Raw genomic sequence first — 12,291 nt, 5'->3', positions numbered from 1 at the left:
ATTAAGTCCAAAGCTAGAGAAGTTTGGAGGTTGCACCCCTGCTTTCCCAACATCAACAGGTGGAACCTTCCAACCTTGCATTGTGAGTGTACTCCATGGTTTTGCTGTCAGTTACATTTTTGGCATAGAGATGAAGAGCTTCCTCTGGTTGCTCCAGTGAGCAAAGAAACCACCACCACCTACCCCAGTGGTTAGAGCACTCACGGGGGATGTATGAGACCTTGGTTCAATTCCCCCCTCTGTCTGATGTTGAGCAGGGATCTGAACTTGTGTCTCCCACCTCCCAGATGAGAGCCCTAACTACTAACCTAAGGGTCATTCATGCTCTCTGGCTCAGTGACTATTCAGGTATTTTATACCAGACAGAACTGCTTCAACAAGAGAGACTGAGAATGACACCAACACAGGCTGGCTGGCCGTTAATGGTCCAGCCTGTGACAGATCAAGTTGACTGGAGAACAGGTAGCTCAACTTATTTATTGGACCCAGCAGGGTATTCTCATAAAGAGCTAGGTGAGTCCAGTTAGACAGGGGGATAACCAGAGGAGAGGAGGAGGAAGTGCCTATTTTCTGGCAAACAGACTGAAAGGAGGCTGGGAAGCAGAAAGGGAAAAAGAGCACACAGGCTACCTGCAGGGTGAGCTGGAACCCCGAAGAGTGAAAGCCTGCCTGAACCTCTGAAAAAAAAGGGAAGAACGTGCTAGCCTCTAGGGGCATGGAACTACGTGTAGGGACAAATTACCATCCCGATGTGTAGAAAGAACAGTAAATATGGCAGGTGACCAGCTTGGCTTGACAGTGAAATCCTTGCTGATCTTGAACACAAAAAAAGAAGCTTACAAGAAGTGGAAGATTGGACAAATGACCAGGGAAGAGTATAAAAATATTGCTCGGGGATGCAGGAGTGAAATCAGGAAGGCCAAATCACACCTGGAGTTGCAGCTAGCAAGAGATGTTAAAAGTAACAAGAAGGGTTTCTTCAGGGATGTTAGCAACAAGAAGAAAGTCAAGGAAAGTGTGGGCCCCTTACTGAATGAGGGAGGCAACCTAGTTACAGAGGATGTGGAAAAAGCTAATGTACTCAATGCTTTTTTTGCCTCTGTCTTCACGAACAAGATCAGCTCCCAGACTGCTGCACTGGGCAGCACAGCATGGGGAGGAGGTGACCAGCCTCTGTGGAGAAAGAAGTGGTTTGGGACTATTTAGAAAAGCTGGACGAGCACAAGTCCAAGGGGATGGATGCGCTGCATCCGAGAGTGCTAAAGGAGTTGGCGGATGTGATTGCAGAGCCATTGGCCATTATCTTTGAAAACTCATGCTGACCCAGAGAAGTCCCGGACGACTGGAAAAAGGCTAATGTAGTGCCCCTCTTTAAAAAAGGGAAGGAGGAGGATCCTGGGAACTACAGGCCAGTCAGCCTCACCTCAGTCCCTGGAAAAATCATGGAGCAGGTCCTCAAGGAATCAATTCTGAAGCACTTAGAGGAGAGGAAAATGATCAGGAACAGTCAGCATGGATTCACCAAGGGCAAGTCATGCCTGACTAATCTAATTGCCTTCTATGATGAGAGAACTGGCTCTGTGGATGAGGGGAAAGCAGTGGACGTGTTGTTCCTTGACTTTAGCAAAGCTTTTGACACGGTCTCCCACAGTATTCTTGCCAGCAAGTTAAAGAAGTATGAGCTGGATGAATGGACTATAAGGTGGATAGAAAGTTGGCTAGATTGTCAGGCTCAACGGGTAGTGATCAATGGCTCCATGTCTAGTTGGCAGCCGGTATCAAGTGGAGTGCCCCAAGGGTCGGTCCTCAGGCCGGTTTTGTTCAATATCTTCATTAATGATCTGGAGGATGGCATGGATTGCACCCTCAGCAAGTCTGCAGATGACACTAAACTGGGAGGAGAGGTAGATACGCTGGAGGGTAGGGATAGGATACAGAGGGACCTAGACAAATTGGAGGATTGGGCCAAAAGAAATCTGATGAGGTTCAACAGGGACAAGTGCAGAGTCCTGCTCTTAGGACAGAAGAATCCAATACACCGCTACAGACTAGGGACCAAATGGCTAGGCAGCAGTTCTGCAGAAAAGGACCTAGTGGTTACAGTGTACGAGAAGCTGGTTATGAGTCAACAGTGTGCCCTTGTTGCCAAGAAGGCCAATGGCGTTTTGGGATGTATAAGTAGGGGCATTGCCAGCAGATCGAGGGATGTGATCGTTCCCCTCTATTCGACACTGGTGAGGCCTCATCTGGAGTACTGTGTCCAGTTTTGGGCCCCACACTACAAGAAGGATGTGGAAAAATTGGAAAACGTCCAGCGAAGGGCAACAAAAATGATTAGGGGACTGGAACACATGACTAATGAGGAGAGGCTGAGGGAACTGGGATTGTTTAGTCTGCGGAAGAGAAGAATGGGGGGGGGGGATTTGATAGCTGCTTTCAACTACCTGAAAGGGGGTTCCAAAGAGGATGGATCTAGGCTGTTCTCAGTGGTAGCAGATGACAGAATGAGGAGTAATGGTCTCAAGTTGCAGTGTGGGAGGTTTAGGATGGATATTAGGAAAAACTTTTTCACTAGGAGGGTGGTGAAACACTGGAATGCGTTACCTAGGGAGGTGGTGGAATGTTCTTCCTTAGATATTTTTAAGGTCAGGACTGACAAAGCCCTGGCTGGGATGATTTAGTTGGGGATTGGTCCTGCTTTGAGCAGGGGGTTGGACTAGATGACCTCCTGAGGTCCCTTCCAATCCTGAGATTTTATGATTACCGTGGTCAAGGCATGCCTGCAGGAAGAGGTGGTCTACTGAGCCCAGGTGGATTGAATATTCCATCATTTTGAGTATTTCTGCTGGACTTCAATAAAGCACTCTGGATATGTCTACATAGGGATAAAAAACCCGCAGGCGGCCCAGGTAAGCTGATTCAGGCTCACAGGGCTCAGGCTGCAGGACTAAAAATTGCGATGTATATGCACAGGCCTGGGCTGGACCCCTGTGGGGCCCTGGCCTATGAAGTAGTTTGGCCAGAGGGCTAGGAGACCTCTACAGCCTGAGTAGGCTGAAGGACAGTAGGGGAAAACCGAAGTACAAGTGCCACAGCTAGCTAGGAGGGGATGTACTGAAGTAGCAACTTTTCCACAGACCCATGCTAGATGAGCGCAAAGCACAGTGGTTAGGGCACTCCCCCACAACATGGGAGTGCCAAGCCCAAGCCCAAACCCCTCCCTTGCTTTTACATTACAAAAGTTCCCAAAAACCGAAAACAAAATGTTTCCTTTCAGGTCAAACACATTTTTCCATTTCACCCAAACTGAGTGTTTGTTGATTTTTCAGAACTGCCAATGAAAAACAAACTAAAAAGTCAGTTATTCACCCAGCTCTGTCCCTGAGATCAGTTCTGTTTTCTGTTAAGATGTGGCCTGCTCTTTAATATGGGTGACACACAGGAATGCTAACAAGAGTGATATTTCTGGCCCTGGTCACACAACATGGTCAGGATGGCAGAAAATTAGCATGGCAGGGACCAGCATCTATTGTCACCACTGGCTACTGCTACATCCACAAATTTTGAGACCCTTTTAGATGAAGTAACTCCCACCATCCCAATGCTAGACATCCATTCCCACAACACAGGCGACCCTTCTAGGTCCACTGACTTAAGATGGTGAGCCTTTCTTGATATTTTGACCTTGAAATGGACACACTATACAGACCGCTATACCATTTAGGATAAAAAACAAGGGTTTTGTGGTTGGCTGAGTCTATGATTCTCAGAGACCTCAATATTTGTTCTGTGCAGAAAATCTGCTGTAAAGCCTTCAGCTGATTATTGTATCTCAAGGATACCAGCATAACAGTAAAGTTACTGGTGAATTCTGTTTCCTAGCCTAAACACAACTCTCTCTCTCTCTCAAAAAAAATTAAATCAGTAAATGTACATTTGCTAAATATTTTGAGAGCGACTTGCAAAAAGAAGTCAGTTACAGGTCAATAGCGAACTCTCTCAGTTCTTATTGAGACAGAGTGCTTCCATTGTCAAATGAGAGTTCTGTAATAAAGGAAAATCCAGTTGTGCCCCCTGGGTAGGACTGGAGACAAAAACTGAACATTAGTATGAGTGTACAAACAATTTACTATTGAGCTTCATAATAACTGGATGCAACTGCAAACAATGCAGAACAAAATGACCAACAGAAGCACCCACTGGAAGTTACAACAAACAGCACAATGACACTTGGCTGAAGATAAACAGTCCTCTCTTGCTAAACACGAATACTGTTTCTGTTTAATATTAGCCCTTTATTTTGATCAGATAGAGAAGCAATTGCTTATTTTTCTGCAGATGATTTCTTTACAGACCTTTTTTTACCATTCGGCCAGCTACAGTGAATTGGCTAGAGTCATTGGCTGCTCCTTTACCCTTTGTCTTCCAGGCTTCCTCCCGAACAGTAATCAGGTGTTTTCTTTCTTCAATAGTCATTTGACTCTCATGGCTGTCTGCCATTTTCTGCTTTTTTGAGAAATGAAGAAATAGATTTTAACTGCTGTAAACTCTGCAATATGTACCAATGAATGCAACCACTATCCTTTAAATTGAGAGAAAAGAGATACATGTTACAAATGGACACCCATAGATGCTACAGCCCAGGGACCCTGTTCCTTAAAAAGCTTTATTGTTTTGCTACCCTATTACAGTAGTAAGATGAAATTTCAGTCAATGGCATATTTTGGTTCAGGAAATTGACAACATTCACTGCAAGACAATTAGCCTAGTTTTAATAAAAATAAACAAATTGATTAATAACGTTAAAACTTTAGGTGGTTTAAATTTTCTAAATTATTGTACTGCTGAAATATTTCCTGGTAATCTGTTTGACTGATTTCTGTGAGAAGCTTCCAAATGTGAATTCCTAAGTAGCACAGTGGATTATAAATAGAATTTTTAACCTCCGAGTTTAACGATTTTTAATTCAGTCTCTAGCTGTACATTCTCCAAGCTGGCTTAGCAGCCTTGTCTCTAGAGGCTGATCACTTTGGGATCTGCTCCAGCTTGTTCTTTTGAATAATTTCATTCTGTGATCATTCAAATGCCGTTTGTCTCACCCACATGGAGCTTTTGCCAGTTTGCTTTAAGGGAGAGACATTCAGTAGCTTCAGTGATTAGAAACAGCTATGAGCAGGAATTATTTCAGTGCCCTCCATCCATACAGGAGACTGGGGAAGAAGGTACATTAAGTAGGAAAAAAAGCCACCATAAATTTCTCCCTCCTCTTAGCTGATTCAGATCAGGGAATAAGTTCAGTTTCTACAAATCAAGTTACCTTAAAAAGAAGCTAACATTTTTGGGATTTGTGTTACATAGAAATCATGAACAGGACACACCAAAGAACAGCATTGCCAACAATCAATTTTATTGCCACTCTTGTGCTATTTGGTGCTTTTCTTAGAAACCCAGCTGCTGTAATCAAACAATGGCATGAGAACATCAGCTTTCATTTAAATTTTTTTCTAGCCCTCACAATTACAGAGAAAAGCTTGAAAACTTGAAATGAATGCACCCTACAGGCTCTGAAACCAGAAAGAAAAATAGAAAAACCCCATTTATATATATATATAGATAATCACGTTTTTTTTTTTAAAAAGAGTCTGACTCATGATTTTTGAATGCTTGTGTTGACAATACTGAATGAATTAAACACAATTCAATACTTTTAAGGGACCAATAGAGTGACTATAGAGGCAGGGAGACAGGGAAGGAATTCCATGTAACTAAGAATTTATCTGAAAAGATAAAAAATCATCCACCAGTAGCAAGAGGAATTACAGGGTAAGAAGCAGCTAACATAAGGATTGGAAGCTCCCTCTCCTTCCCCTCCTTTCTCTGTTTGTGCCTCTTCCACAGACCTCTCCACAATTATGTTTGTTCGGAGTTCAATAGAAATGTTAACTGGCTGGGCAGCCAGACATTTTGACAACAAGACACATGGCAACTTAGATAAAATATTCAGAGTGTGGTGCAATCTTTTCAATGCTGTGGGCCAGATGCTAGGTTTGGGGCACCTTGGTGGGTCATATACAAAAATATAATTCCAGATTTTAGAATCAGCTTTTTATTAAGGTCAGAATTTATTTTAGCCATAAAAAACATTAAAATAAAATGAGTATCAGAGAATAGCACATCTCAGTGAGAACTCTAAGGAATTTTTTTCCCCTTGCACTACAATTCCAATGTTAGTATCAATATTCAGTATCCAACATCTTGCCATGTTTTGACTTCACATGTTATTTCATGACAGAATGTGCTTTTGCAAGTGTATGTGCTTCCCAATATTGAGCCCAGCTTCAGCACAAGAAGCCTCTGAACCAGGGACAAGTTTCCAGAAGTTTTCACATACTCCATTCTTCTCTGAAAGAAACCAAGGATAAATCTGCCATTCACACAGCTCTAGCTAAAGATCTTGTGGTTGCTGCTCAACTAGTACCTCCACTGGATTGTTGAACAGTTGAATGCTGGATCTCAAAACTCTTGAAATCTGCAAATCTGGTACTGAACTCTGCTGAGATAGCCAATATAATTGTCAAGAAGCTGCGAAAACCAACAACCACTGTCTCAGTTGAGAGATCCTTGCATGATGGAAAATGGGTGATGCCATTCTTCTGAAGATACCAAGCTTTCTGTGGAATGCGTCAACATGGCCCATAAAAGTGTAGAAATATTCTGATCTCTACCTTGCTGCTGGAGACTGAGTGAATTGAGATGAGCTGGTTCTGTCTGTTAGGAAGGCCAGTGAGCAGAGAAATGCTCAGTCTTCCAACTGCTCGACACTGGTCAGCATTGCTTACTTTTTCTTTTTTCAGAACAGCAAGAATCTCCTTTCTGAGTGGAAAAAAAAAAGTTGCAGGTACTGTCCCCCACTCAGCTACTGAACTTGTGACCGGCGATGCAAATCCCACATTCTGCATTCAACTCCTCAAGGAAACTGATATTTTTTTTCTGCCTCTGTGCTCTGTTTCCTCCACAGATGATGACGACTGTTTGTATTACACTGGTTATCACACACTAATTTTAACAGATTTCCCACAAACTTCCTCCATTTCCTATTCCATTTTCTCTCAGCAAACCTACAAATCCACTTTTACTGCCAATCGTTGCTTGTGCACTAGCTGTGACAATGCAGCAGCACTGTTGGAAGCCACCATATCTGCTCATAGCAGAAACTAGTAAATATCTGTTCCCTTTGTACTGCACTTGTTTGGAACTAGCTCCAGTAACTATTAATGCATGAAGAGATCCTCATCAATGGTTCAGATGAAAAGCAATAAATGTCTGATATCACCGATGTCAGCACTCTTGTCTGGAACTAATCTAATGAAAAGCACTTACAATTTTCACCAACTGTCTTCAATTTTGAGGACACAGGATCATTCATGTCACTTATTCTCCTCGCTACTGTATGCTGAGGCAATGACACACTCAAAATTCTCTCTCATTTTTTCCATTCCCAAATGGATGAGCCAGCTTGATAGCATACATTTTACACATTACCATCCTTAAAAGGCTTTTTACATTTCACTAGCTCAAGGCACACCTTGTAAGGGGCAGCCAGACTGGAAGTTAGTACAGCTGCAGGTTTCATCAGTATGTTTCTCTGCTTTTGAAGTTTACTTTTCAAGTCCTTAACTAGAGCGGCGAGTGACTCTCCAGGGTACTTCTTGCATTTTGCCTTGTGAAGTGTGTTCTAATGTCAACTGATATTGTACTCCTTCAACACAGCTATCACTTCCAAGTGCACGAGACATTGTGGTGATCCATTACATTCAATGAACAAGTAGACTTCTTCCCATTTACCTTGAAATGCTCTGTTCTCTGCATTCACTTTTCTCTTATTGCTAGCAGCCATTACAGTTACTTGTTCCCTTGCACTTGAGAGAAACCAGTCAGTCCTCACTACCTTAGATTGAATGCTACAGGAGACTGGGCTCTAGGTGTGGGTATCGGAGGAAGGGCTGGTTAGGGCTACCTTTACTCTCCTGCTGCTGCAGCTCACCAGCTACCTTCCTTCATCCTCTGCTACTATACTTAAGTGCTGCTCTTTACTGCATATGCTGGAGGAAGACTAGCTCTACAACATTGCATCCTGTGTATGGCATGACCTATCACGTATCGTGCTTGAGAGGTCACGCTTCATGAAGGATGCCATTTTGTCTCCACACGTTGATTGTGCTGCAGAGAATCATAGAATCTCAGGGTTGGGAGGGACCTCAGGAGGTCATCTAGTCCAACCCCCTGCTCAAAAGCAGGACCCATCCCCAATTAAATCATCCCAGCCAGGGCTTTGTCAAGCCTGACCTTAAAAACTTCTAAGGAAGGAGATTCCACCACCTCCCTAGCCAACGCATTCCAGTGTTTCACCACCCTCCTAGTGAAAAAGTTTTTCCTAATATCCAACCTAAACCTCCCCCACTGCAACTTGAGACCATTACTCCTTGTCCTGTCCTCTTCCGCCACTGAGAATAGTCTAGAACCATCGTCTCTGGAACCACCTCTCAGATAGCTGAAAGCAGCTATCAAATCCCCCCTCATTCTTCTCTTCCGCAGACTAAACAATCCCAGTTCCCTCAGCCTCTCCTCATAAGTCATGTGTTCCAGACCCCTAATCATTTTTGTTGCCCTTCGCTGGACTCTTTCCAATTTATCCACATCCTTCTTGTAAAGTGGGGCCCAAAACTGGACACAGTACTCCAGATGAGGTCTCACCAATGTTGAATAGAGGGGGATGATCACGTCCCTCGATCTGCTCGCTATGTCCCTACTTATACATCCCAAAATGCCATTGGCCTTCTTGGCAACAAGGGCACACTGCTGACTCATATCCAGCTTCTCGTCCACTGTCACCCCTAGGTCCTTTTCCGCAGAACTGCTGCCTAGCCATTCGGTCCCTAGTCTGTAGCTGTGCATTGGGTTCTTCCGTCCTAAGTGCAGGACCCTGCACTTATCCTTATTGAACCTCATCAAATTTCTTTTGGCCCAATCCTCCAATTTGTCTAGGTCCCTCTGTATCCTATCCCTGCCCACCAGCGTGTCTACCACTCCTCCCAGTTTAGTATCATCCGCAAATTTGCTGAGAGTGCAATGCACACCATCCTCCAGATCATTTATGAAGATATTGAACAAAACCGGCCCCAGGACCAACCCCTGGGGCACTCCACTTGACACTGGCTGCCAACTAGACATGGAGCCATTGATCACCACCCATTGAGCCCGACAATCTAGCCAACTTTCTACCCACCTTATAGTGCATTCATCCAGCCCGTACTTCTTTAACTTGCTGACAAGAATACTGTGGGAGACCGTGTCAAAAGCTTTGCTAAAGTCAAGAAACAATACATCCACTGCTTTCCCTTCATCCACAGAACCAGTAATCTCATCATAGAAGGCGATTAGATTAGTCAGGCATGACCTTCCCTTGGTGAATCCATGCTGACTGTTCCTGATCACTTTCCTCTCATGTAAGTGCTTCAGGATTGATTCTTTGAGGACCTGCTTCATGATTTTTCCAGGGACTGAGGTGAGGCTGACTGGCCTGTAGTTCCCAGGATCCTCCTTCTTCCCTTTTTTAAAGATTGGCACTACATTAGCCTTTTTCCAGTCATCCAGGACTTCCCCCGTTCACCACGAGTTTTCAAAGATAATGGCCAATGGCTCTGCAATCACAGCCGCCAGTTCCTTTAGCACTCTCGGATGCAACTCGTCCGGCCCCATGGACTTGTGCACGTCCAGCTTTTCTAAATAGTCCCTAACCACCTCTTTCTCCACAGAGGGCTGGACATCTATTCCCCATGTTGTGATGCCCAGCGCAGCAGTCTGGGAGCTGACCTTGTTCGTGAAGACAGAGGCAAAAAAAACATTGAGTGCATTAGCTTTTTCCACATCCTCTGACACTAGGTTGCCTCCCTCATTCATTAAGGGGCCCACACTTTCCTTGACTTTCTTCTTGTTGCCAACATACCTGAAGAAACCCTTCTTGTTACTCTTAACATCTCTCGCTAGCTGCAGCTCCAGGTGAGATTTGGCTCTCCTAATTTCATTCCTACATGCCCGAGCAATATTTTTATACTCCTCCCTGGTCGTATGTCCAACCTTCCACTTCTTGTAAGCTTCTTTTTTATGCTTAAGATCCGCTAGGATGTCACCATTAAGCCAAGCTGGTCGCCTGCCATATTTACTATTCTTTCGACACATCGGGATGGTTTGTCCCTGTAACCTCAACAGGGATTCCTTGAAATACAGCCAGCTCTCCTGGACTCCTTTCCCCTTCATGTTAGTCCCCCAGGGGATCCTACCCATCCGTTCCCTGAGGGAGTTGAAGTCTGCTTTCCTGAAGTCCAGGGTCCGTATCCTGCTGCTTACCTTTCTTCCCTGTGTCAGGATCCTGAACTCAACCAACTCATGGTCACTGCCTCCCAGATTCCCATCCACTTTTGCTTCCCCTACTAATTCTTCCCTGTTTGTGAGCAGCAGGTCAAGAAAAGCTCCCCCCCTAGTTGGCTCCTCTAGCACTTGCACCAGGAAATTGTCCCCTATGCTTTCCAAAAACTTCCTGGATTGTCTATGCACCACTGTATTGCTCTCCCAGCAGATATCAGGAAAATTAAAGTCACCCATGAGAACCAGGGCATGCGATCTAGTAGCTTCCGTGAGCTGCTGGAAGAAAGCCTCATCCACCTCATCCCCCTGGTCCGGTGGTCTATAGCAGACTCCCACCACTCAGAGCACCATTTCACTCACTGTGCAAATGCTCTGTTCCAGGCAGCCGCTGCTGCGGGAGGCAACCTTGGAAGGCCTTGGAGGGGAGGGGATATGGAATTGTCCCATGGGCTGAATTCCGCCTGGGTGCTGCCAGTTGACCCACCATCAAGGAATGACAATGACCTTTTCAACCAGAAGGACCCCAGAATACTTTACAAACTAAAAGAAACATTCTCAACCCCCCACAGGAAGTGCAGCCACCTCTGGAGTGAATTTTGGTTTCCTAGATCAGAGCAACATTCCATAGGAGATCTGGACAGGAAATAAATATTCATATGAATATCCTACTGAAACCACAAGGGGGATTTTATATGCAAATTGAATATGAAGTTGTAATTTGGCAAGAACTCTGGCATTAACTCAACCTTCTTTGTGTGGGGAAAATCAAATGGCTTTTTGAAAAAAACAAACAAACCCCAAGTGGTTTACTTTTAAATTTTGGCTGAAAGACAGCACCTGTACTTCTTGGCTATTGAAAATTCACAAGGGCAGAAACAGGAATGCTTATGGATCAGTGTACTGAAAAATCTCAAGATGGGGGTAGTGGTGAGTTTAGACTACCACATCAGACAAGGGACCTGGATAAACAGCTCCTTAAACGTTTATCCATAATGTGTAGAAAGAAATATGTCATCAGGGATTTCAATCTGGGGGACATATGTTGGAAGTTTCATGTTTCCTCTGGTCAAACATCTTTGGAGTTTCTAAAATTATAGTTGATAATTTTCCAACACAAGTAGTATTGCAACCAATTTGGGGTAATTCCATATTCAAGCTCATTCTGATGGAGAAAGATTAATTGATTATTGAACTAAAAACTGTTGGTTACACATATGCAAGTGTTCATGATCTGATTTTATATACTATCAACCAGTAATATAGACACACATATACACTTAGTCTTTAAAAAAAGCCAATTTCCCAAAGCTGAAAACTATTATGAGCAAAAATGAGTGGGAGAAAATATTTAAACAAAAATGTGAATCATAATTGGGAATTAATGTTTTTAGAGACCCAAATAAGACAATTCCAGGCATGGAAGACGGCTTCTTTGGTTAAAAACATCCTAGTGAAGAGGGGAGATGAAGACAGCAATAGAAAATAAAAAATATGGAACAATGGAGAAACTTATAGCAATGAGTACAAATCAGTATTTAGGAAATACAGACAATTGATAAGGTAAGCTAAAGGTATCAATGAAAAAATCTTCAGTCAGTTGCATTAAAAACAATAAGACATTCTTTAAAATATACCTGGAACAAATTAAATTCTAAAGCAATGGTATAGATCCAACTGTAGATGAGGATAATAAAGTTATCCACCAGGATGCAGAAACGGTAAAATATTCAATAAATATTTCTTTTGTATTAAAAAAGCAGGATCATGAATTCAAATCTTCTAGTAATAATGAACATTTCTGTTTCATCACTAATGAGGGAGGATGTAAAACACCAAGTATTAAGCATTTTTAAATTGGCATGTAGA

At 43.4% G+C, this 12,291-nt stretch overlaps 1 protein-coding gene across 9 annotated transcripts in view; it reads right to left on the bottom strand.

Moving 5' to 3' along the window:
- Positions 1 to 12,291, bottom strand: part of SVIL (supervillin) — a 149,317-nt gene that overhangs the window by 31,975 nt on the left and 105,051 nt on the right. For 6 of the 9 annotated variants that reach the window (XM_073334375.2, XM_073334378.2, XM_073334382.2 and 3 more), the window contains one exon: positions 4,356 to 4,506. In XM_073334375.2, coding sequence (XP_073190476.1) covers positions 4,356 to 4,506 — 151 coding nt within the window. The remainder of the gene's footprint in view (positions 1 to 4,355; positions 4,507 to 12,291) is intronic. The other 3 variants (XM_073334379.2, XM_073334392.2, XM_073334389.2) reach the window with 1 other exon arrangement.

Source organism: Lepidochelys kempii, chromosome 2 (assembly GCF_965140285.1).
Source record: "Lepidochelys kempii isolate rLepKem1 chromosome 2, rLepKem1.hap1, whole genome shotgun sequence".
In the NCBI taxonomy this organism is placed as follows: Eukaryota; Metazoa; Chordata; order Testudines; family Cheloniidae; genus Lepidochelys; species Lepidochelys kempii.
This window is presented reverse-complemented; position numbering and strand designations above follow the sequence as displayed.